The following is a 26,941-nucleotide window of genomic DNA, read 5'->3' on the forward strand; positions in this document are numbered from 1 at the left end:
GGGACGACTTTACTACCAACTTTACAGTCGTTACATGCTACATTCAAAAGTGCTTACACAGTTACACAATGGGCCAAAATAAAAAAAATCGGTACTAGACGAGGGCCGGACTGATTCAATGTTTATTGCAAAACGTATTGAAATGAACTTATTGCACATATTAAACCTGGAACTAACAAAGCTTAAATGATTACCTATATAAAAAAATTATACAAGGTTAGGCTTTTTGTTGTTGTTAGAGGTTGATCCTGCCCCCGCCTCCGACGTAAGCGTGATGTATGCGGTGCTTGTTTTCTAGACCGACAACTTTTTGGTGCTTGAAACGAACCGGATTCCGGAGCTTAGAGGCGGCTCCGCTGCGTTGTGAACAGGAAAAAACTGTGCTTTTCAAGCTCCAGCTCCGAACCGGCCCTGGAACCGCGTTGGTGTGAAAGGGGCATGAGATAACTTAAACTAAGGCCACGTTTACACGGAGATGAAACGGGTTGTATCCGCTACAGTTCTCTATCGTATGGGCGGTTTGTCCACACAAGGCCGTAAAACAGAACCGCGGAAACGGAGCCCTCAAATGATAACGCCTCCCAAGGTGGGTAGATCTGCGGACCAAACGGCTCCGTGTGTACGTCCTATGCGATCATTTCCTGATAACGATGACGCCATAGCCCCGCCTCTCCCCACCTCTGCTGCTCACCCCCGCGTCATTGCTGATGTGTTTCGCCAATAACAATGGCGGATCACAGGGTTGCTTTCGTGCTCCAGACGCTACTGACCATGCTACAGATGTTGGTACAAAATCTACAGCTCCTCTACCACAACCATCAGCAACAAGTGGACATGGAGGACTACATGAACTACATGTTGCTAAATCTACCGCGGAGAATAAACAGAAGGGCAGCCATGCTCGAGGGGTCTTCTTTGCTGCTTTTGGTGTATTTTGTGGCGGAAGTACAGCGCCACTTACATATGTATTACATCGTCTCCAGCGTGTCGAGCGGTCTCGTGTGGACGAACACGTTTCTTGAGTCGATTCCGTGTGGACGGAAGACTTTTTTTGATATCGACTAAAGGCACGGACACACCAGGCCGATTATCGGCGTCGGTGGGCGTCAGGCCAACAATGAGCGTCGACATGCCCTACTCAGATTGGTGTGTCCCGTACCGTCGGGTCTTTTCAGTCGGGCCGTTCGCCTTTTCACCCGAAAACCGGCAGTCGGCAAAATAAATCACTCTGATTGGCTGTTCAGCTTGCGAATCAGTGCATGAGAAGCGAAACAGAAGTGAGGGATCCAAACAAACTATTAAGAAGGCAAATCTGAGATTTGATTTAACTACAGCTCTCGACACAGGTTCGGGAAAGCCCCATGAGCTTCTCGTTGTAGAGTGAAAATGGAACGCACACGCTTTTTGTTTGTTTATATCACGCAGTCTGTTCTTCTTCTCTCTGTGTATCACGCAGTCTGTCTTCCGGTTGTTGCCTCTTTTGAATGACGAATACTCACTACCGCCGCCTGGTAAGGAGAGTTATTGCCACTCACGCATGCGCAGTTCGTACGTACTTCTTGGCCGTCGGCTGAAGTCTTTGCGGTGTGTTCCAGTGCGACACATGGCAGAGACGCGAGGCGACACAACAGTCGGGGTCCGTCTGTGTCAGTTCTTTGTTATCAGATTGGTGTGTCCGGGCCTTAAGGTTTGTTTTTGTTTTTGTCTCTGTGTAAACGTGGCCTAAGTTAACTAAACACTGAGAGTCCTTTACCTCACTGAGCTATAGTTATCAGCCTCTCAGTCTGACAGGAGAGAGCTCTCCCTCCAACTTGTTGTTGAAACTGCTCCTTATATCCATTAGAGCAGCTAACTAGCACCAGATGCTAACAACAACAATACAAGTAACCGGTGCGCTCTCTCTCTCACTCGCGCCACACATACACACCCTCCCGATGTTGAATGACACACAGAGACCAATCGAGGGCTTGGATGTATGATCTGTATGACAGTGGGTATGTGGGCAGGCCACATCATGTAGACAGCCAGTCACCCTGTGTGAGGCAGACCCAGATTTGCGCAGCGTTGCGTTCACAATACATTAAAAATAAATCCTCAGGCCAGCAGGCCACTTAACAGTCCAGGCAATCAGGAAGCCTCCCGGTCCTCCCGATGGCCAGTCCAGGCCTGGCAGGCACTGAGGTTTCAGTTTGCACAGTAAGGCTCATTCCCCGACTAAAAGTCGTACAATACTCCTGACCCAAGAGGGCGGCTCCAATATGCTCAAAACTATATAAATATGCCAGAGGAGTTTTGGCCTATGGATCAGGGGTATGTCTGCAGGAAGAAGAATGAAGCACATGCTGAAAAGAACACCCTGCCTCCAGTGAAGCATTGCGGTGGCTCAGTGATGTTCTGGGACTGCTTTGCTGCCTCTGGCACTGGAAACCTGCAGCGTGTGGAGGGCAAAATTCAGTCAAGTATCAGGACATTTTAGGAAAAATCGCCATGCCGTCTGTGAGGAAGCTGAAGCATGGGCGTCATTGGACATTCCAACAGGATACAAGCATACCTCAAAGTCCTGACTTGAACTCCATAGAAAATCTCTGTTGGGATTTAAAGGGGACCTATCATGCAAAATGCAGTTTTTTCATGTCTTTTATACATAAATATGTGTCCCCGTGTGTCAGGGAACTCACAAAGTGTCAGAAAATATAACCCTCTCTCTTTTCCTCTTGCGCAAATCTCTAAAAACGGGGGTACAACGGAGCTGATCCGATATGACTTCATTTACGTCATATCGGATGGTGGACCAGCGGCCCTATCAGAAACGTCGCTATCAGAATCAATGCCCGACGTGTTTTGGAAGTAATATGGTCTGTGTTTACATTAGCAAGCATCGCTAACACTCAGAGCTAACCTGTACTGGAGAGAGTGAAGGCATCTCAATTTTCTAATTTCCCCTCCTCGACTCCTATCCTCGTGTCTTAGTCCCACCCACAGGAGATGCGAGCGGAGGACTGAGGAGGGGAGCCGAGGAGAGAGTAGTGGAAGCAGCAGGCGGTTAGAGAAATGAGAACTCCTCTCCTCTGAGAGGTCATTTTAAAGAGACGTCCATTAATGATGACAGGAGGCACAGCAGCCCTCTGTCTGATGGACTGATGTGTTCATGACCACTTATTTTACTTTTAATTAATTGACAGTGCGGTATAATGAGACAATAACTGGCTACAGATGCGGACACACACATATTTATATAAATATATGCAATTTCAGAATCAAACCAGTATGAGAGCACTTTCATAATAACGTAACATAATATTAGTGAACTGGAGGCCACTGCCCATGAGGAATGTGCTAGGATTCCTCAGGAGCGCTGTCAGAAGCTGTGGTCTGGCATCACGTTTGCAGCAGGTCAGAACAGATTAGGGCTGTGCATCTTCACTGGTCTCACGATTCGTTCGATTACGATTATCCTGTCAACGATTCGATTCAATTCGATATCACGATTCATACCAATGCGTTGCATCCTCAATTTTCTATATTACTGCACATGGCTTATTTTTCATCAATGCATACATGCAGTAAATACATATGAACTCTCTTTTTATTATTTAGAAAGTGCTTCAAAAATCAATAATATAAATGTCTTGACATTAATTTATAAACCAAAATAAATTAATTGTATTGGTCTAGCCTCCCTATATATGTGTGTGAAGTTGTTTCATCCTCAAAAACAAACAAATAATGCTTCTGCAGTCTAGCTGCAGCTTCTAGCAATGGTCTTCTGTTAAAAAAAGGACACTGAATGTCCTGAATGTGGCATCACACACAGGACTTGAGTCTGAACACAGAAGACAACAGGAGTATTTACAACAGCAGTCTTACTGTTACATACATCCCATGAATGTATGAGATTAAGTTAGCTTCATTATATCTCAGTGATTAAGTGAATAATAAAGTTTCTATCGGGTCACTATCAGCCTGTCACTCATTATTTTCAGGGAGGGGGCGGGGTTTGGAGGAACGGAGAGGACACGGTGATCGCGGAAGCTTTTTTCCTCCTGCCTTCACAAACTTTACACACGTATATCTGAAAATTGCTAGAGGACATTCATACTCTGCAATCCAAGACTTAATTAAATCCACCAAAAACCTGACATGATTGTAACGCGATTATTTTTGAAAAACATAAATCCCTGTGTCTCTGAGCCGCAGCGACACGGAGTGATTCAAAGCGGGTCCTTCTGCTGTTGGTTCTGGACTGGTGTTCTTGTGTTGGTGGATAAAGCAGACTGCTCCGTGTTTGGTGTTGCTGTGCCGCTGTCACGTCTGTTCCCTGATCTCTGCGTCACCGACCGATTTGATATTAAAGTGACAGAAAAAAAAACTTTATAGTAAAGCCGCGGCCGGAAAATCAGGAAGCAACGTTACTACGCTATAACCGATTATCTTACGTCACTGCATCGAGACCGAATCGTCCACGTCCGCATCGCAATGTATCGTAGAAACGATTATTTTCAACACCCCTAGAACAGATAAGCTCTACTAAGACTGAAGATGCTTGTCATGAAGGGGTTGAATAATATTGAGACTGCAGTACTCATTAAAAGTAGTATTATCTGTTGAATTAGGATAAAAACCCTTGTAATAGTAGTCTCATTAAAATATTAAAACAGTTCTTGTGTAATTTTTTTATTGCAAACAGCTGAGAAATTGTATATTGTGCCAATAAGCTTAATGTGCAATAGGGGTTGAATAACTTTAATTGCAACTGTTCAATCGGATCAGAGCCGAAGGTTCTCTGTGTATGATGCCCTTTAATAATCTAGCAGAGACCCTGTTAGCCACACAGATACACATTTAAGCATTATAGTTCATTTTGCCATCAATCGCACTGATTTATTTCCCCCTGATATTCTCACAGCACCTGCTGTGTGTGCGTTTGCTGGAGGACCACTCTCTGGTGGTGGTGGAGCGCCCCCTGCTGGACATCCTGTCGCAGCTGCCTGCACCTGTCCGCCAGAAGAAGTTTGCTACATAAAAGTGGCAGTGTCTTTCTAGATGTTGATCTGAGATCATTTTCATCAAGTGTTTGTGTTCCCACTTTGTATAAAATGCTTTGATAAGTAATAAATGGAACAATTTACTGTTATTGCTGTTATTTGACTGAGAAGTCAATTCATTTGTTATTAGATTACCATTTTAAAGCACAATTATCTCCTTTTGACATCCTCAAAGTGTTTCTACAACTACAGTAGTGTTTTCAAATACTCCAAATGTCTGATGTTCACACAGCATGGAGCGGTGTAGAGCCGCTGCCCATTGTACTGCCCGAAGGTTGCTGCTGGAGCTTATACAGTTAGCAGGTGGAGGTGTTAGCCGTACAGCAGCTTTCTGAAGCTGGACTCCCCCGTTCATCTGATCTGAGCCCCATTATATAGACTTTAAAGGTCACCTATTATGCAAAATGAAGTTTTTGATGTCTTTTATACATACATATGTGTCCCCAGTGTGTCAGGAGACTCAAAGTGTCAGAAAATAAAAACCCTCTCTCTTTTCCTCCTTACCCACATCTCTAAAAACGAGGGAACAACGGAGCTGATCTACAGTTGTGATAGACACAGATACAGAAGGTCCAGATAGATACAGTTGTGATAGACACGGTTCGCCACGGCAAACTTTATTTGTTTTACACCTGAAAAAGAGTCCAAATCATGTAAGACATGGATCCATTAGTCCACTCAGAGAATGCCCACATCATCACCAACAAAACTCCAGCTGTGTTTCAGAGACTTTCACTTATCCCCAGAGCCAAAAGATCAGCTGAGCAACAAGAGGAGGAGTTAGAAATACTCGTTCCCAAAGGTGAGGCGGTTATAATCAAGATGATTCACCCCCCCTATATGCAGTTCTTGTATCAAATGATGAGATGGGTTTAAGTGATCGGGATATGTAAGTGATGGGGATTTACAGATTAGGGTAATCTCCAAATACACTGGATCCATGTTTTAGTCTGTACCAGAAACACCCCCTGTTAAATTTATGAACAACCGACTAGTGACCTATCTGAGCACAATTATTGTAAAAGTTATGAATTCCCCAGCAGATTGTGGCGACATTGCACAGATATCTCCAATCACAAAAGTTACTAATGTTCTAAATAACAGTGAGATTTAAAATGATGGAGAAAATATGGGAACGTTCTTTTATAGTGTGTGAAATATGTGGTGCTTGAAACATGTAGGTATTTCAATTTATAGAAGAAAATGGTTTCCTGAAAGAGTTAATTGGAGTAAACATGTTACAGTGGGTGAAAACAATGTTTCGGGATATGGTACAATTATTCAAGTTCTCCCACTTCAAAAGATGAGAGGCCTGTAATTTTCATCCTAGGTATACCTCAACTATGAGAGACAGAATGGGGGGAAAGAATCCAGGAAATCACATTGTAGGATTTTTAATGAATTTATTAGCAAATTATGGTGGAAAATAAGTATTTGGTCAATAACAAAAGTTAATCTCAATACTTTGTTATATACCCTTGTTGGCAATGACAGAGGTCAAACGTTTTCTGTAAGTCTTCACAAGGTTTTCACACACTTGCTGGTATTTTGGCCCATTCCTTCATGCAGATCTCCTCTAGAGCAGTGATGTTTTGGGGCTGTCGCTGGGCAACACAGACTTTCAACTCCCTCCAAATATTTTCTATGGGGTTGAGATCTGGAGACTGGCTAGGCCACTCCAGGACCTTGAAATGCTTCTTACGAAGCCACTCCTTCGTTGCCCGGGCGGTGTGTTTGGGATCATTGTCATGCTGAAAGACCCAGCCACGTTTCATCTTCAATGCCCTTGCTGATGGAAGAAGGTTGTCACTCAAAATCTCACGATACATGGCCCCATTCATTATTTCCTTTACACGGATCAGTCGTCCTGGTCCCTTTGCAGAAAAACAGCCCCATGTTTCACAGTAGGTATGGTGTTCTTTGGATGCAACTCAGCATTCTTTCTCCTCCAAACACGTCTAGTTGAGTTTTTACCAAAAAGTTCTATTTTGGTTTCATCTGACCATATGACATTCTCCCAATCATCTTCTGGATCATCTAAATGCTCTCTAGCAAACTTCAGACGGGCCTGGACATGTACTGGCTTAAGCAGGGGGACACGTCTGGCACTGCAGGATTTGAGTCCCTGGTGGCGTAGTGTGTTACTGATGGTAGCCTTTGTTACTTTGGTCCCAGCTCTCTGCAGGTCATTGACTAGGTCCCCCCGTGTGGTTCTGGGATTTTTGCTCACCGTTCTTGTGATCATTTTGACCCCACGGGGTGAGATCTTGCGTGGAGCCCCAGATCGAGGGAGATTATCAGTGGTCTTGTATGTCTTCCATTTTCTAATAATTGCTCCCACAGTTGATTTCTTCACACCAAGCTGCTTACCTATTGCAGATTCAGTCTTCGCAGCCTGGTGCAGGTCTACAATTTTGTTTCTGGTGTCCTTTGACAGCTCTTTGGTCTTGGCCATAGTGGAGTTTGGAGTGTGACTGTTTGAGGTTGTGGACAGGTGTCTTTTATACTGATAACGAGTTCAAACAGGTGCCATTAACCAGTTAAGCCCGAAGGTCCCCCCAGTGGACCCCTCCCACAGTTTTTTTTCCTCACATGTCTCAGGGCTTCTTAACATTTATGAAACTATTAATGTTTCATACCCTTTTAAAGGTAAGAAACTCCGCTAACTGACAATAAGAACAATTGTTAGCTAAAAAAAACACAAGAGTAATACCAAGCCTTTGAATTAGCATTGAGCGAAAAAATGCTAACTAATGCTAACGCTTTTTTACACACAACACACGGTAGAAATGCCCTTATTACTATCTTAACTGCACAAACAAGATATACGATTTAAAGCTGAGACTCCACAGATTCCACACATGTAATGTCATCACTGTCCGACCTCGAATTCCTGGAACTATCAGCCAGAAAAGAGAAAGTAAACAACATCCGGTTCCAAAAATATTACAATAATTACGTCTTACCTTTTTTGATTTGTGATCAAACGTTGTGTTCAACGGAATAACGGAATAAAAACGCATCTCAAAGTTAATCCAATGTCTTTGTGTCACGTATAATTTTTTACTGATAATCAATCATCATATTGATGGCAATATACTCGGTATACAAGTATTGCCGTCCAGGCTTGCACTTTCAGCTATGCTTCGTTTGCTTCTCTATTACGTCCGCTATGGTAATGTTTACGTATATTTGGGAACTGCCCATCGATTCTATTGGTTCTGATGGTTAAGAAAAAGGTGTAAATCACACGAATCGACCAATGGGTTCCAGAGATATGGTTCTGCGTAAAGTATAAAGAATGCCAGCCAGCTTAAGTACATTACGCAGCCGACTTCATTTATTGTTTACAACGTAACGAAGCAGGAAATGCAGCAGGACCCAGAGCGCACGGAGCACAGAGCGGACAGCAGATAACGGAATTGCAGTTTTATTGCTTATAGATTATCAGAACATTTCAAAGGGGACACAGCCCCATTGGATATTAATCTATGGATTAACTACATCATCGTTTTTATCGTTTTAATGCCATTGTATATGGAGGACGGAACATGACTTAAGTATAAATAAATAAATGTATGAAGAAATACAGGAATAAATAAATAAATACGTAAATAAATAAATAAATACAGGAATAAATAAATACAGGAATAAATAATTGACGAAATAAATACAGAAATAAATAAATGTTGAAATGAATACACAAATAAATAAATAAAAGAATAAATGCATAAATAAATGCATAAATAAATATGGAAATAAATACATCAATGTATAAATAAATAAATAAAAGTCGAAAATAAAACAGAACACACTTTATTATATATCTTTCATTTATTTCTACATTTACGCGACATACATTTATTTATTTATGTATTTATGTGTCCGTATGCTAATGAGGTGGGCGGTCCTAACCTCAGTCTGAAGCAGGATTGGTTACAGGAGTGTGTGATCATTTCTGGCAGAGGGCTCTACTACTAACGCCTGGATAACCGCGCTGATTCGAATGCAGGAGCTTTACTGTTTAGCCCTTATCTTTATACATCCATGGTTTATCCACAGTTGTAAGGTTTATTTATGGATATTGATTTAAGAGCCATTGGAGATCATTTACGATCATTAGCGGACCATTTAGAGAACGGAGAACCAAAAGACTATGTCCAGTTTCGTGTGGAACGATGTATAGAGGACTTGGCTCAGCTCGACATGGATGTGGATGTTAACCCAGCTGTGTTTGAGAGTCTTCAAGAGGTTGCCCGCCAACTTGAAATCCTCTCGGAAACAGAGGAGGCGACCCTTGGGCGTCCATCTTACATGTTGCCCCTAAACGTTATTGAAGCACATCTTCGTTGGGGCCACACCGCTGGGGACATCGCGCAGGTGTTCGGGGTGTGCGAAAGAACAATTCGTCGGAGGATGACACAGAACGGGATACGGTAGGTTTAATCCGCATTCTTTCACGTTTTTTGTCTGGATTTCCTTACTTTTATTGTTTTCGCGTAGTAGGCTATATCAGTGTACACATTTGTTAGACGCATTAACTTGTGTTTAGTAATGATAACGTTTCATTAGCCTACATTTTCTCCATCCAAATTAGCCGACTTGTTTATAGATTGTTTACATATTTATTAAAATGGTAATAGGCCATGTATATGTTGAAACCAATACATCAGATAGACATGTGTCGGGGCAAAGATACAAACATGCTTTGTACACAAAGCAAAGGTACCATTACCTCAGACATGATGTAGGCCTAATAATAGTAATGAGGTTTAAGAGACCAGCTAATTTGTTTCAGATGACACCTAAATCTTTCAATGCAGGTTAGTACAGAGCAACACACTCATTCTGATGTGTTTTGATTGTACAGTGCAAAAGGTGACTATTGTTTATTGTGACTTACTATTGTTTCGTTATTTTTGATGATCAGGGTCCAAGATCTATTAACTCTGTTAGATGGACAACAGTTTGGATGAAACTGTTACCCAAATTCTACAGCATCATCCCAACTCTGGATACAAAATGATGGTGGGGTACCTGAATGCACGAGGGATACGCATACAAAGTAAGGGATTGTTATTATTATAATAATCCTCCATGCAGTGTTTTTTTTTTACTACTTGATAATGAATCACATTATTCTGGCATATTTAGGAATGCTTTACTTTTCATTATGTTACTTGCAGTACACCATATCTCTGCATTTTCCCGAATATAACAGGACAGCGTGTCCAGGAATCCATGCGGCGTGTTGATCCAGGTGGAGTTTTGATTCGCACTCTGCAGCTGAACCCAAGAAGGCGTAGGAAGTACTTTGTACCAGCACCGAACAGTTTATGGCACATCGACGGAAATCACAAACTGATTAGGTATAGTATAATCATTAACACTCTCAAGCATTGCTCAAACATCCACTTCACTACAGTTACAAAAGATGGGCCCATCTAAAGTGTTCTTATAATCAATCAGCTTCAATGCAAACCAGACTTCAAGATTCAAAGGCTTTATTATTTATCTTTATTGAAAATCTGAAGTCTCCTCTAACAATGCAACATACAATATTCTGTAGACATAAAAACAAGTTAAAACACTGCAAGAAGAAATATAAATGAAATGTATCAAATGATTAATTTTTGTTCGTCTTCCTCTGTGAGATAAAACCATAGAAATAAAAAAGTTATATTTCTATAATACAAACACTATAATTATGACACCAACTATATAATTTGACAAGAAGGATAACAATATTTTTCAAACATCTATTTAGTGGAAGTCCCAGCACGTTGCATGACCGGGCAAATTACTGTTGGAACTTGGATTTTGAATGTATTTTCCAGTCAAGAGAACTTATTGACTGAAATGCTACAGTAAATGTGTGTGTGTATCAAAAGTCTGTTGCTGTGGGAAATGTAGTCTTTTAAAGTTTCGACTAGGACGATTAGGTGACAATATTTGACTGAGTTACATGAAAACGCTGGTACCAAGATACAGTATATTTCGATTTTAATACAATAAAAATTAGATGGTAATGAAGTTACGTTCAGTAGTCATTTGAAACATGTGTTGCACTGAACCATATGCTTGTTGTGAATCAACACTTACTGTAATGCATCAAGAAATATACATTTGTTACAGTTAATGAACATTTTGTAACGAATATCAATTTAAAACTTTGAAAATATATAAAGATAAACATGCTTTCTTTGTTATGTGCAATAACAAGGAAAGCATGTTTATCTTTATATATTTTCAGTGTTACACAAACTGGCCGGAGTATAGGCATTAACTGAGTTTTTTTTCCTCTCTGAAAACATACATTTTTGGCCGGCCAAACAAAAGACAACAAATCTAGTACTACGGTGTGTCCGTCTCTTCAGACCATCCCGAACCCAGTTTCAGTGCTCCAAATAGCAGCAAGAATGTCCCTTTCAAACATACAGTACTCTTTGTAATGTCCTGGAAGTTTCAGCTGGTGAAAGCATGTGGAAGAGCTGGGGAAGTTGCTCTCCACCACGGTCACATCCAGGCCATGTCTAGGAAGCACATTCCATCCTATCCAGAACTGCACAAGTTTCCCAAGGATAACGGGAGATGCTTTATAAAACAGAGAATAAATTCATTTTATTATAATTGCTTTCAGTTAATAGTTAAATAACAATAATGTTACTTAAATTACGCCTTGGATTGTTACTGTAGCTTGAAAGATAAAAACAGAGGAAGCGCAGCTTTCGTTATAATAATTACAAACTTTCAGTAAACAAAGCTTGAAGACGTTGTTTTACCCATCTCAATAAATGTGCGCAGGAATCCTGTGAGCCTACAGGAATCCTCCAAAGAGACTTCACTGTCTTCATCCTCATCCTGTGTGGGCCAGTTTATCTTCTCCAACACCATCTGACAGATTTCGTTTTGAAAGGAGCCCAGTGAAAGCACAATAATAAACAGAACATACAAGAAACTGCAGGTTTTGCTGTGTAGCAGCAGAGTAGTCTAAAGATACAGTTGTTCTATTGGTTTAGCTCCTTTTAAGCAACAAGTAGCATCATTTCATTTCAAAATATGTTTGCGTAGGTGAATGTTTGTTTTAATAAACTTAAAGCAATGTAGGTCTGAGAGTAGTAAATAAACCCAATTTCTAACTCCTGTGAGTTAGGAGGAAGGATTTGACTGAGCAGCATGAGATCACTTACCCGTGGTGTGCACTGCAAATCAGACGCTCTTGGAAAGAGAAGGGGAATCGCGTCTTTCCTCTCCGTCAGCAGAGGCCAGATCAGTGTCTCTTTTAAACCCCTTCGTAACTGCTTGACTTGTCTGGAGGTTCTTCCAAGGACCTGCACAATATTTGCATCACAGTAGAAAAGCAAAGCAGCCTGATTGATCTAATAGCCCAATAAGCATGTTTTAATACACGTATTAACATCCAAATATGTATTTAACAAAAAAGCTCAAATGTGATATGCCAAAATGAGGTCCTACTTCAAAACTTCAACTCTGATTAGTCAGTCTGATTCATATGACCTGTTAAGAATACTCACAGCATGGAGGATCAGTTTATCAAATAGCCATCTCCTGTTGTCACATGTGACTAGAGGCAAATCCCAGGACAGTGCCAACTCATTGATGAGCTTTTTTTCTTCTGATGATAACTCTGCTGTTCCCTCCAGCTAATAATGGCAAGTAGAATGAATTTGATAAGAATCGTTAATTTCTCAATACTTGTATAAACATTCAACTTTGATACAACATAAGAAGTTTAACTTATAATCAGCATGTTAGTTGGTAACCTGTAAAAGCTATGTTTTGTCAAAAAACATCTTATAGGAGGACATCTGTAAGTGTTCTAATGATATTTAATATATCAGTGCATGGTGTTTTATAATGCTTCAGTAACCCCTGCTGGTGCAAAGTGTAGCCACTTGATGTTAACAGTATCTGAAAGTAGATCAGCTAAATAAATAATAACCAAAGGTTGAATAATAAAATAGGTTAGAAAAAAATTGAACATACCAACTTGATTGTCTCACAGATATCAAGGTCAACACAGTCCTTAATATCTATTGTGGCTTCTTCCGGGGATCCACCAAAGAGCACATGCAGGACAGCTGGGCTCAGTCCACCATGGCCCATCATGGAGGAATGAATGTCCAATCATTCGGCCAGCAACAACAAAGAAGTCACTCTCCAAAAGGAGATGAGAAGTGGAGGGAATCAGATGATCTTGTTCTCCTTCAAAAAGAAGAGTTCCTCCAGGCACTGCAAATATAGGAAAACAGTCAAAGTAAATTGATAGTAAAGTAAAGGACATAGATATTCAACTATCACAAAGCATTAGTAAAGCAATGATCAAACCGCCACTGGATACTGGTTGATCCTGTAGAAACCTACATGTTCACAGCAGCTACAATCACATCAGGTTTTAGGAATACGTTTTGTTTTCTGGGGTTAAGGGACAGATTTGTTTTCAGCCTGGAACTGGTACAAAAACACACATAACTTAGTGGCTGAGACCCAGCGATCAGCCATAGTAAATATTTACTTACCAAACTTCATCTCAAAACCAGCCTGAAGTTTTGACATGATGGTTGCAAAGAAATGCCGAGTCACACCATCACCAATGGCTGGATCTCCTTAAAAATGTAAACACACACTACAGACATCAGTTTAACGAAAATATGGTTTGTTCATTTTTTTATCTTGGATTTTGTTTGTAACCGAATTACCCTTAAATGTGCATGTCAAGGGGCAAGCCCACTCAACATTTGCCTTCTTATAAAAAGTAAGGACTGCTCTTTCCCTTTCCTCTGCACTGTCTCCAAGATCCATAGTAAGACACAAAGATTTTCCAGTTGCATGCTGGCTTAAAATGTCTTCTTTAAACATCTTTGCTGCCTCTGTGGGATCTGGCGCTATTCTCCAATCTAAAAATAGTTTAAAAGGTTTCCAAATTAATATTGGATCAAGTGAAATGTAGAGAGCAACAACTTATTGCAATACATGATGTACTTAATAAAGGATGTTACACACCAGAGAAGCCACTTTCCTCAGTGGGATCGATGTCAACTACCTCAGGAGAAGGCAACATTTCCTGAGGTGCCACCAAGTGTCTTGTGTTCCTGGCCCTTGTTGTCTCATTTCCCTGTGAACGTGCTTTCAAATCTAACTTGACTTCCGGAGGCCCTTTCAGTTGTCAACTCAATCTGTACCTCACCGCTGCTCTGTGATGGTCTAGTGTAAAAAGAGGTTATTTCTGTTATTCGGTCTAGTATACTTTACATTACATATCACACTCTAGAAAAAGATGGGCATATAAATAGAATGACAAGTAAACCAAATGTTACTTTTCCTCAAAACCAACATCCAGAATGTATATCTTTCATATTTAAATGTATTATAGAGGACAGCAGAATATGGTGTTACAGAGGGATTGTTGGAACAAAAAGTACTAATATCTGGCCCCATAATTATAAAACCTCAGATGTGCTGATATGTCAAAATATTTTACATCCATTTGCAGCATCCCACAGCCTTAAGCTTATTGGTTATTGTGTGTCTACACATGCAGTTGCAGTGTGCCTGGCGAATGTGATGTTTAGTTCTGTAGAGAGTAATACCTCGTGCAGTTATTGCTGTGATCCTTCATTCTGGAAAAGGGGAACTCCTCTCCACAGATGACACATTTCTGATTTGGTCCAATTAACACGTTGTCGCCTTCTGATCGACATGCCTGTAAACAAAATAGTTTTAAACTACATCACAAGCGAACAATTATGTTACTGTAAGTCACAGATTCCACTTTAATATTGTGACACCACTATAGAAGTGAGGAACTTACAGGGTCCAAATTCAGGGTTCTTTGCATTGGTCTAATGAAAACCGTAGAATGGCCAATCTGGGTCTGAGGGTCCTTCAAATATCTGACATAGTAACCCTCATTGGGACAGGGGATCACAATCAAGTGGCGACTTCTCGTAGTGCCAGATATTTTTAGCAACTCGAAACCGCCACCGTTCCGCAGTTTTGGATAGGCATCCATCAAGAATTCGAGGAATTCATTTGAATCTGTATGGCTGCCTAGAAATAGATGATACACATAAGAGATCTAACATAAAGATAATGTTATGATTGTAAGGGTAACTCAATATATTTATATATCACAAATGTACATTTACCATAAAAAATAGACAGAAAAGGAAAGAGCGATTGATAATCGTCATTCTAATGACTGACAGACCTTTAAATGTGAGCCGTTTTTCCCCTAAGCCAGCAGCAGCGAGTCTTTCTTTGGCGTATCGGTTGGGGACTAAGGCTGCATTCTTGTCCTCAAGGCAACAGAATAAATGGGTATAAGAATGCAGGTGTGCAGGACCAGAAAGGGTTTGCCGCCCTGCCGTCCTCCTCCCTCCCATGTAGGGGCCAAACAGTCTTGAAACTTCGGCTAGGATCAAATTAAGAAGATAAGCAATATTGAGTGCAAGGAAATAATGATTCAACGAGAATCCAGGGGGGAAATGTTGGTTAGCGTTAGCATCACACACTATAAATATAATGATCCCTTCAAGCTGGTGGACAGAAACTGAATCAAATAACTTGTCATTGGCGATATAAACTTAGTAAACTGATCGGATTTGCATTAAAAATAGTTTGATGCAAAGACCTACCGTCCACTGGGTGTCTGGGAGTCCCGTTATGTAACGGATGAGGAGGAGGAGACGAAACTGGCGCGTTAGCAGTCCTTGGTGCTGCACAAAACATAACATAGCGCCACATTGGGTACAAAACTGTACATTGGCATTTTAACACACAGATCAGTTTTTTTACATTGTCATATCAGTCTTACACTAGACCAAAGCATGAGTCACTTACAGTTTTCAAGCTGGTTAGCCGCATCCCGCAGAAGGTCTGCCAGCGCCCTTCCAGCCGAAGCCATTATTAGCGAGTTGCCGACAATGTACACAGAATGTACAGATGTGACTTGCCACGAATCTATTGCTTCTGCCTGGCTCCAACAATTGGCAAATCCTGCTTCAGACTGAGGTTAGGACCGCCCACCTCATTAGCATACGGACACATAAATACATAAATAAATAAATGTATGTCGCGTAAATGTAGAAATAAATGAAAGATATATAATAACTAGGGCCGGGACTCGATTAAAAAATTAATCTAATTAATTAATCGAAATTAATCGCATTTTTAATCACATATAAATATTTGACCTGAGAACAGTGAGAAGCAATTTTTTTCACATGGATTTTAGTATACCATTAGGCGCATTCACACCGCAGTACTTTTCCGACAAAGGTTCATGAGAATTTAGTTCATGAGAACTCTTTGAACCTGGGGGTGGATTAGGCAAATGAAGCCGCTGACGTCACTTATTCTTCTTCTGCTTTGGGTTTACTGGCAGGCCGCAAACCACTTCACGGCGTATACTGCCGCCCAAAGTCCCCGGCCGGAAGTCCCCGGAGTTGGGGACTGGCTTCAGTAGAAGCTGCTGGGAGTCCCAGCAGCTTCTACTGAAGCCTTCCGAGTAAATCACCAGAACGCCGACACCTCCTCATCTCCACCGCTCCCATGTTTTATTTTGTGTTGCCATAAGTTAGTCTCTCTGCGTTTCTGCGCTGGGCTAATGCTAATAATGCTAATGCGAGGATAATAAAATGGCGGCTTCACAAAACTTTTTGGGAGTTTTACGGGGCGTGGTTTGCAATCCGCCCAGCCAATCAGAAATATAGCTCTTTTCTCACAAGAGAACCGTACGAAAGTCCCTGCTCTCTAGCAGCTCTCTGCTCTCTAGCAGGGACTTTCGTGGGGGTAAAAAGGTTCTCATTAACTAATTTTAGTACCGGCTCTTTTTGGTGTGAACGCGATAAAAGAGGCTAGCTTCCACGCTAGCTGCTATATGTTTTGCATTGAGGTGATACTTGAGGCTTGATGTGCTGCGGTGATATGCAAATTCCTTTTTGCATAATTTGCACACAACCGTGCTCTTATCGACGCTTCCATCCGTCCGTTTTTTAAAACAACATTTCCCACTGTGGTTTGTTGTTGTCTGAAGTCATGAACGTTAGTTGGTGCTCCAGTATAATCGGTACGTCTGAAACTCATCCAGTGAGAAACGTTCCGCGGTGCAAAAATAAGTGCGATTAAAATGCGTTAATTTTTTTAACGCGTTAATTTTTGTGTAATTAATTAATCTTAATTAACGCGTTAAAGTCCCGGCCCTAATAATAACGTGTGTTCTGTTTTATTTTCGACTTTTATTTATTTATTTATACATTGATGTATTTATTTCCATATTTATTTATGCATTTATTTATGCATTTATTCTTTTATTTATTTATTTGTGTATTCATTTCAACATTTATTTATTTATGTATTTATTTCATCATTTATTTATTCCTGTATTTATTTATTCCTGTATTTATTTATTTACGTATTTATTTATTTATTCCTGTATTTCTTCATACATTTATTTATTTATACTTAAGTCATGTTCCGTCCTCCATAATGGAAGACCAGTTTAGACCAGACAACGAAGAAGGTAAGTCATTGTTAGCCTAGCGCATTAGCGCTAGCGCCATTTGTTTTGATGTACGTTTTTGTTGATAACGTCGCGAGTTTGTATCTTTCAGTGTTGAGGTGGGCACCGTTAGATTATGTGTCTCCTTGCGATCATAAACAATGTGTTGGATGTGCAGCTAGGATAAGTAATAAGGGAGCGAGGAGTGATTTTCGGTGCAGTAATAGGTTAGCATTCCGCTCGGGGCTAATTCAGAGTAGGCCTATGTTTTGTTTTATTTAATTTGTTTTATTTTTTTATTTTTTTCACAACAGTTGTATTTGGATGGAATGAATACATATAGTGATAATTCAAAGTAATAAAATGATTTTTACAGTGAAAAAGTTCAAATGGAACCGATGGTTCCCAAATTACCCAGAGGTGAGTCCGCTTAGACTTTATTTTTCTAAATCTCTCTAAAAAGGTCAAATTTCACTTGTTTTGCATCAATCTTGATACAGGGTACTTATTATATGTTATAGTTTGGATTCCTAAAGCTTTTAGTCTACTAACCCATCATGCAAGGGTGGTTTTCACTATAAGTAACGTTTTTTTTTTAGGTGGACATTATAATTTACATGTTTTTACTATGTTCCATCTGAATTTACTTTAAAATAAAAAACATCTATATTGATTCTGACACTTCTACATCCAACTCACAGATGTAACCTTGCTTTGAGAACAATAATTATTAATTTACCCCTTTTAGAAGTCAAGATATATCATTTGTTGTGTTAGTGGCATTTTCGAGCCTGAAACCTGAAAAACAGGCTCAGGGCTTAACTGGTTAATACAGTTAACAAGTGGAGGACAGAGGAGGCTCTTAAATAAGAAGTTACAGGTCTGTGAGAGCCAGAAATCTTGTTTGTTTGTAGGTGACCAAATACTTATTTTACCGAGGAATTTACCAATTAATTCATGAAAAATCCTACAATGTGATTTCCTGGATTCTTTCCCCCCATTCTGTCCCTCATAGTTGAAGTGTACCTAGGATGAAAATTACAGGCCTCTCTCATCTTTTTAAGTGGGAGAACTTGCACAATTGGTGGCTGACTAAATACTTTTTTGCCCCACTGTATGTCACTCCGGGTTTACTGTGAATGTTTAGGGCTAAAGTCCCGATGTGACACCAGTGTCACAGCAATATTTATGGCATTTGTTTCATATCAATTTAATCAAGAAATGTTTCCACAACAGGTTAAATGTAATCAGAATCAGAATACCTTTATTCGTCCCACAGAGGTCACATTTAAATTTGTTACAGCCGAAAAGAGCCGAAGACAGCTTAATGTTTAACAAATGACATGTCATGTAAGCATTTTTATTCTTAAATGGCTTGAATGTTAACTTTAGCAACAAAAAACCTTTCCAAATGTAGATCCGTCACATGTGTTAGCCTGGCACATGGACATCTTGGACATGTTGTTATGGGAACACAAAAGCAAATGACAAGGACCATGACCCACCAGACTGTTCAGGGTGTGTCACTTAGGGACTTCATGAGATAAAAAAGGCTAAAGCTGTATAAGGAACTTTCCAGAACATTTACATTTCATGTGACACCTGTGTCTTAGCAATTCTGTCTGCCTTCCGTGTTGCACCATTAGGACCCACTGATATAAAATGCTTAACTGCCTAAGTTGCAACTATGCACTTTTTGGTGGGCTCAGCCCCAACTTGACATATTTTTGGCTTCATTTATAGTGCCTAATTGTAAGTTTAAATATTATGCAATGTAAAGTTTTTCTTGGCCTAGGTTACCGTTATAGAAGGAAAGACAACAGTGATAGTTCTGTTTCAGAATAACCTTTATTGGAAATTGTTAGAACAATCTCAATCGTCCTCGGCTTGAGCTTCAACCTCAGGATCCATGTATCTGTGGTCCTCTCCAGAATGGAAGTAGTCATCACATACAGAGCATCAACTAGTTCCTGAACAGTGTCCTTCACATGCTGATATCCAAGAGAGGGAGTTACACAGTCACAAGATGGAGGAATAGAAAGCAGTATTCAATGTTTACTTCAGATTAGCTCCACGTCAGAAATGAGCATGCTTGATGTCTATCTCCATAGAGGCTGAATCATCATGTTAATCACATAGCTATCATATGCTTCAAACAGTCCTGATGCTCTTTTGGTAAAGTAACTCAAAGGTAGGCTAATATAAAAGTAGTGTAACTCATTACATTTCAGAGACAGTAATATTGTAATGTAACGTAGCCTATTACTTAAAAAAGACAGTAATAAGTAATGTACTGTATTACATTTTGGAAGTAACTTGCCCAACACTGCAGATGATCCAGTCATCTTGTTGCTGCTTTCGGGCTGCGAATAAACAACTTGTGTTTTACTTTTAGGCTGTCTGAAGGTATGGACAGCTATCAAAGCTACTATACATCACATTAAGAACAATGTACAAATGTTATATATTCAACTTATGCCCCACTGGACTTACTTTTCTGTGGTTGACCGTTACTGTGACATATCAGTATAGCCACGGAAGATAGTTTGTGTGTTTTATTCCTATGAGTAGTATTAATCATGCTGTTTCAAATACATTAGTATGCATGAAAAGTGACAGATGGACACGCCCCAAATTATGCAAATGAGCTAAGTCCCGCCTCCCATTGTTCGAGATCCTTTGATGTGAGGGGTGAGGTGTCATCACACGTAGGTGTGAAATGCCCCCTTGTGTAGCGCCTTTGTTCGAGATCCTTTGATGTGTGTTATAACAGGTAGGTGTGAAAAGCCCCCTGGGTAGCGCCTTTGTTGTCTAATTCTTTGATGTGTTGAATAAGTCTCTTTGAAGTTGTGTTGTATGGCCCCTGTCCCCTCACACCCCTTTGTAGTCTAGTCCTTTGATGTGTGTTATAGCAGGTAGGTGTGATATAAGCCTTTGATATTAATCTACAGATGAAGCACTCCAGATCAGACTCAGGTGGGTGTGTCCCAGTCAAAAGCCCATCGGATGCCAGCGGCTGGGGGTGTTGCCAAATTGCTAGGGGGCGTTGCCCAATTTCCCCATTTGTTCAATTACAGGATTTAACCATGAGATGGCGCTTCATTCACAAAATACACAAAGACAACTGGGTGTTGATGAACTTAGTCTGTTTGCAATGTTTACAGCTCTGCAGTTGTGTTTTGCTGAATACTGTAGCATTTAATCACTTATTTGTTACTGTATGGTTTTCACAAGCTACTATAATGAAAAAACATCAATATTTTAGATCAAATAAAGTATATAGTTTGCTTTATGCAGTATATTTCTTGTAATATTGTTGGGGTGTTTTTACACAGTACAGTAGATTGAAGTAAATCAACTTATACATTAAGATAAGATAAGATGGACCTTTATTAATCCCGTGGGGAAATTCAGTAGTTCAAACAGCAACAGGGTGAGAGTGAAAAACAGGACAGCACAGATTCACACAGATTAATAAAATCAAAAATAAGATGAGTGATACAAATAATAATAATGAGAAACTATGAAATAAGAAATGAATAAAACTAAAATATAATTACCATATCATGTATTATAATGTATTGTATTATTAAGTAATATCATACATTAACCCCATTATAGCAGATGCCACAGTGAATGGATGAACACATTTATGCATCAATAATTACAACAGAGTATTTCTAAATACAAGTTGTAAAAATACTTATATGTATTTAATATTAACCCTTTGGAGTCAACCGTCACGCCGGCGTGATCAGATCACATGACCTGTGCCGCATAATAACAACAGTCCGGACAACATTGCCGTGTGTTTCTGTCGAAAGTACTGGCTTGAAACTATATCCCAGTCTTTGTTTCATGCAAAAAGACCCAGTAAACACGGAGAGTTTAATAAAGTTAATACATTTCAAAAGTATGAAAAATGGAAGCACATATTTGAATATATTCGCCGCATTTGATCATTTTACGAAACGGAAAATACTGAAAACTGTAGATCCTGCTCAACAGGATGTATATGTGTATTTCTGTCGAAAGTACTGGCTTGAAACTATATGCCAGTCTTTGTTTCATGCAAAAAGACCCAATAAACAGACAAAAATAAACACGGACATACGATGATATAAAGTTAATACAGATATATTTCAGAAGTATGAATAATGGAAGCACATATTTTAATATCTTCGCCGTATTTGATCATTTTACGAAACGGAAAATACTGGAAACTGTAGATTCTGCTCAACAGGATGTATTTACCAGGGAGGGGGTGAGGTAATCAGGTAAACGGAGTGATACGAAACGAGACGAAAAGAGACGAAGAGGGACGGCGGGAACCGAAGAGAGACGGCGGGAAATGAGAGAGACGAAGATATACGAAGACAGGCGGCGGGAGACGAAGAGAGACGGCGGGAGACTGGATTGAAGTAAAGTGACAGACAAACATTGAGAATTTAGATATAGTTAGATAGATTTAGAGTTTTGAAGATTCAACTATGATGAAGGGCTCAGGGCTTAACTGGTTAATACAGTTAACAAGTGGAGGACAGAGGAGGCTCTTAAATAAGAAGTTACAGGTCTGTGAGAGCCAGAAATCTTGTTTGTTTGTAGGTGACCAAATACTTATTTTACCGAGGAATTTACCAATTAATTCATGAAAAATCCTACAATGTGATTTCCTGGATTCTTTCCCCCCCATTCTGTCCCATCAATTTAATCAAGAAATGTTTCCACAACAGGTTAAATGTAATCAGAATCAGAATACCTTTATTCGTCCCACAGAGGTCACATTTAAATTTGTTACAGCCGAAAAGAGCCGAAGACAGCTTAATGTTTAACAAATGACATGTCATGTAAGCATTTTTATTCTTAAATGGCTTGAATGTTAACTTTAGCAACAAAAAACCTTTCCAAATGTAGATCCGTCACATGTGTTAGCCTGGCACATGGACATCTTGGACATGTTGTTATGGGAACACAAAAGCAAATGACAAGGACCATGACCCACCAGACTGTTCAGGGTGTGTCACTTAGGGACTTCATGAGATAAAAAAGGCTAAAGCTGTATAAGGAACTTTCCAGAACATTTACATTTCATGTGACACCTGTGTCTTAGCAATTCTGTCTGCCTTCCGTGTTGCACCATTAGGACCCACTGATATAAAATGCTTAACTGCCTAAGTTGCAACTATGCACTTTTTGGTGGGCTCAGCCCCAACTTGACATATTTTTGGCTTCATTTATAGTGCCTAATTGTAAGTTTAAATATTATGCAATGTAAAGTTTTTCTTGGCCTAGGTTACCGTTATAGAAGGAAAGACAACAAAGATAGATTTAGAGTTTTGAAGATTCAACTATGATGAAGAGAACTCTGAACGTGAGTCAAGCTTTAAGCTTGTTTTTTGACATGGAGGAGGAGGAATCTGTGATGTTGCCCTCTGTGTCGTATTGACAGAAACCGCTTTGAAGCGTGGCACAGATAAAGACAGAAAAAACTGATTTTTGTACATAATGTGTATATATATATATATTTGTATTATATTTATAATAACACTTTTGCCTTATCAGAATGAAATCCCATGCTACCTCAATCAAACTTTCACATTATCATAGTGACATCCCATGTATATATTTCCAGCTTTTAAATGGTTTCGTTGTGTATGTTTGTGTTACATATGAAAAATAATATCATTTTCAAAATCAGTTTTTACATTTTTTTTGTGATTTTGGGTCCAAAATGTTCATATAGTAGAAGATCACTGCTCTAAACAAAGTCAAAAATCCTACATCCAAACGAAATAAATATAATTAATTATGATGAATACGTTAAGTCTTGTTCATTGTTTTTCACTTTTATTAAATGTTTGATATTTCAGGTGGAAATGGTGGACTATCGGACATTAAAAATGCAGCATATTTTCACTCTTACACACATATATTCTCCTTTTACATACATACATTTTCACTCTTACACACATATATTCTCCTTTTACATACATACATCTTCACTCTTACACACATATATTCTCCTTTTACATACATACATTTTCACTCTCACACACATATATTCTCCTTTTACATACATACATTTTCACTCTTACACACATATATTATCCTTTTACATACATACATTTTCACTCTCACACACGTATACTCACACATTCATAAATTTTGCTCTCATATTATCATATTTCAATGCACACATTCATATATTGTCACTCACACATTCATGCATTTTGTTCTCATATTCATATAATGTAATGCTCATATTTATACATTTTGCTCTCATGCGAAATCTACTAAAACAAAGTATGTCATGGTAGTGGTCAGCTGTTAAACACAAAAGTGTATCTTAAGGGCTGTAAATATAATAAGCCTGTTGTCAATTTTAGACACAGGCTTATTATATTTACAGCCCTTAATAACATTCATTTTCTGGACTCAATGTGTGTCTTGGCCGTTTTCTTTGTTCCAAGCAAACGAGTGCTTTTTGTTTTGAAATCACTTCCGCGAGTTTCGCGGGCCTCCCCCCTCGCTCCACTGACCATTAGACCATTTAGTAAGGTAACAAGCAAAAGGGCAAAAACGCCTCTCAGACGCTCTTCCGTTAACTTGTTTAATAAAGAAAAACAAATGGTCCGTAGATACACGGACTCATATAGCCTATGTATGTATACTGTAAGGAGAATGTATGTGCGTGAGAGGACCAGTATGAATTATGGGATAGAAATATGCAAACACAAACCTACAGACTGGGGGATGGGAGATCACAGGAGTGGGGGGGGGGGGGGGGGGAGAGCTGTGGAATGTGACCCTTGGGAGAATTCCTCCACACATTCCGATGGCCAATTCGTTTTAAACAAAGAGTTCGCAACACAGGACAGCATAGGCAACATGGGGGGTGGGGGCTGGTGAACGGTCTGGTCAATGTTTGTAAACACAATCCCCAGGATGTGTCCTAATCAGGAGCCGGGTAAATGAGAGACTGAGGAGCCCCCGAAAAACAGATCCCGAAATAGCTCGTCCTGGTTTCCGCAGCAGATAGGCCTACAGTATGGTGTCTGTTATGTCAGTCATTTTAAATAAAACGTTGAAAACTGAACTTGAAAACGGTTTCCTCTTTTTATTTTATTTATCATTTTCGGGACGGGGAGACGTGTGTGATTAAAAATTAATTTGAAGAAATGTAAAGTGATCTAACTAAGTTCTATTCATATTCTTGACGGGAAGAGCAGTGTAAATGGGTGGCCATATGCATTTGAAAAGCAATATAAATCACAGTTATTATACAATAGGCTATAAAAGCACCATCGATAACCATTACCTTTATCCAATTCAAACTTTGGACGGGAAAAAAGGAATGTGTACATGGTTGGGCTATACTGTAGGCCCAGGGGCGGCGGGTGCTGGAGGCTAGGGAAGGCTAAGCCTTCCCAAATATTTGTGTAACTGCATCCTGTAATGGCAGTGTGATAACAGTGTGATAACAGTGTAATAACAGTGTAATAACAGTGTAATAGCAGTGTGATAGCAGTGTAATAGCAGTGTAATAACAGTGTAATAACAGTGTAATAGCAGTGTAATAACAGTGTAATAACAGTGTAATAGCAGTGTAATAGCAGTGTAATAACAGTGTAATAGCAGCTGATAGCAGTGTAATAGCAGTGTAATAACAGTGTAATAACAGTGTAATAACAGTGTAATAGCAGTGTAATAGCAGCTGATAGCAGTGTAATAGCAGTGTAATAGCAGTGTAATAACAGTGTAATAACAGTGTAATAGCAGTGTAATAACAGTGTAATAGCAGCTGATAGCAGTGTAATAACAGTGTGATAACAGTGTGATAGCAGTGTAATAGCAGTGTAATAGCAGTGTGATAGCAGTGTAATAACAGTGTAATAGCAGTGTAATAACAGTGTAATAGCAGCTGATAGCAGTGTAATAACAGTGTGATAACAGTGTGATAGCAGTGTAATAGCAGTGTAATAGCAGTGTGATAGCAGTGTGATAACAGTGTAATAACAGTGTAATAGCAGTGTAATAGCAGTGTAATAACAGTGTAATAGCAGTGTGATAGCAGTGTAATAACAGTGTGATAACAGTGTGATAGCAGTGTAATAGCAGTGTAATAGCAGTGTGATAGCAGTGTGATAACAGTGTAATAACAGTGTAATAGCAGTGTAATAGCAGTGTAATAACAGTGTAATAACAGTGTGATAACAGTGTAATAACAGTGTAATAGCAGTGTAATAGCAGTGTAATAGCAGTGTAATAACAGTGTGATAGCAGTGTAATAACAGTGTAATAACAGTGTGATAGCAGTGTGATAGCAGTGTGATAGCAGTGTGATAGCAGTGTAATAACAGTGTGATAACAGTGTAATAACAGTGTAATAACAGTGTAATAGCAGTGTAATAGCAGTGTAATAACAGTGTAATAACAGTGTAATAGCAGTGTGATAACAGTGTGATAGCAGTGTAATAACAGTGTGATAGCAGTGTAATAACAGTGTGATAGCAGTGTGATAGCAGTGTGATAGCAGTGTGATAGCAGTGTAATAGCAGTGTGATAGCAGTGTAATAACAGTGTAATAGCAGTGTGATAACAGTGTAATAACAGTGTAATAACAGTGTGATAGCAGTGTGATAGCAGTGTAATAGCAGTGTAATAACAGTGTAATAGCAGTGTAATAACAGTGTGATAGCAGTGTGATAGCAGTGTGATAGCAGTGTGATAGCAGTGTAATAACAGTGTGATAGCAGTGTAATAGCAGTGTAATAACAGTGTAATAACAGTGTGATAACAGTGTGATAACAGTGTGATAGCAGTGTAATAGCAGTGTAATAGCAGTGTAATAGCAGTGTGATAACAGTGTGATAGCAGTGTGATAGCAGTGTAATAGCAGTGTAATAGCAGTGTAATAGCAGTGTAATAACAGTGTAATAGCAGTGTGATAGCAGTGTAATAACAGTGTGATAGCAGTGTGATAGCAGTGTAATAACAGTGTAATAACAGTGTAATAACAGTGTAATAACAGTGTAATAGCAGTGTGATAACAGTGTAATAACAGTGTGATAACAGTGTGATAGCAGTGTGATAACAGTGTAATAACAGTGTAATAACAGTGTGATAACAGTGTGATAGCAGTGTAATAGCAGTGTAATAGCAGTGTAATAACAGTGTAATAACAGTGTGATAGCAGTGTGATAGCAGTGTAATAACAGTGTGATAACAGTGTGATAGCAGTGTGATAGCAGTGTAATAGCAGTGTGATAGCAGTGTAATAACAGTGTAATAACAGTGTAATAACAGTGTAATAACAGTGTAATAGCAGTGTAATAACAGTGTGATAGCAGTGTGATAACAGTGTAATAACGTG

General features: G+C 39.4%; 2 protein-coding genes across 2 annotated transcripts in view; one reads left to right on the plus strand and one right to left on the minus strand.

The window, feature by feature from the left end:
* The window catches only part of LOC117553235 (U3 small nucleolar RNA-associated protein 4 homolog), a 33,854-nt gene extending 28,720 nt beyond the window's left edge, over window positions 1-5,134 (plus strand). Inside the window, 1 exon segment of the mRNA XM_034227080.1 lies at window positions 4,907-5,134. Within this exon segment, the coding sequence (XP_034082971.1) occupies window positions 4,907-5,023 (117 nt within the window). The 3' untranslated portion in view covers window positions 5,024-5,134.
* A 6,275-nt stretch (window positions 5,135-11,409) lies between these two features.
* LOC117553211 lies at window positions 11,410-15,772 on the minus strand. Its single transcript, XM_034227048.1, has 10 exons — window positions 15,704-15,772; window positions 15,277-15,480; window positions 14,878-15,116; window positions 14,657-14,769; window positions 13,586-13,672; window positions 13,053-13,298; window positions 12,581-12,709; window positions 12,236-12,376; window positions 11,828-11,939; window positions 11,410-11,639 (listed from the first exon to the last, which is right to left on the minus strand). Exons 6-10 carry the CDS (start codon window positions 13,173-13,175, stop codon window positions 11,419-11,421), a joined length of 726 nt encoding a protein of 241 aa, XP_034082939.1. The 5' UTR covers window positions 13,176-13,298; window positions 13,586-13,672; window positions 14,657-14,769; window positions 14,878-15,116; window positions 15,277-15,480; window positions 15,704-15,772; the 3' UTR covers window positions 11,410-11,418.
* Window positions 15,773-26,941: the final 11,169 nt, after the last annotated feature.

The sequence above is a fragment of the Gymnodraco acuticeps genome, unplaced genomic scaffold (genome assembly GCF_902827175.1).
Source record: "Gymnodraco acuticeps unplaced genomic scaffold, fGymAcu1.1, whole genome shotgun sequence".
In the NCBI taxonomy this organism is placed as follows: Eukaryota; Metazoa; Chordata; class Actinopteri; order Perciformes; family Bathydraconidae; genus Gymnodraco; species Gymnodraco acuticeps.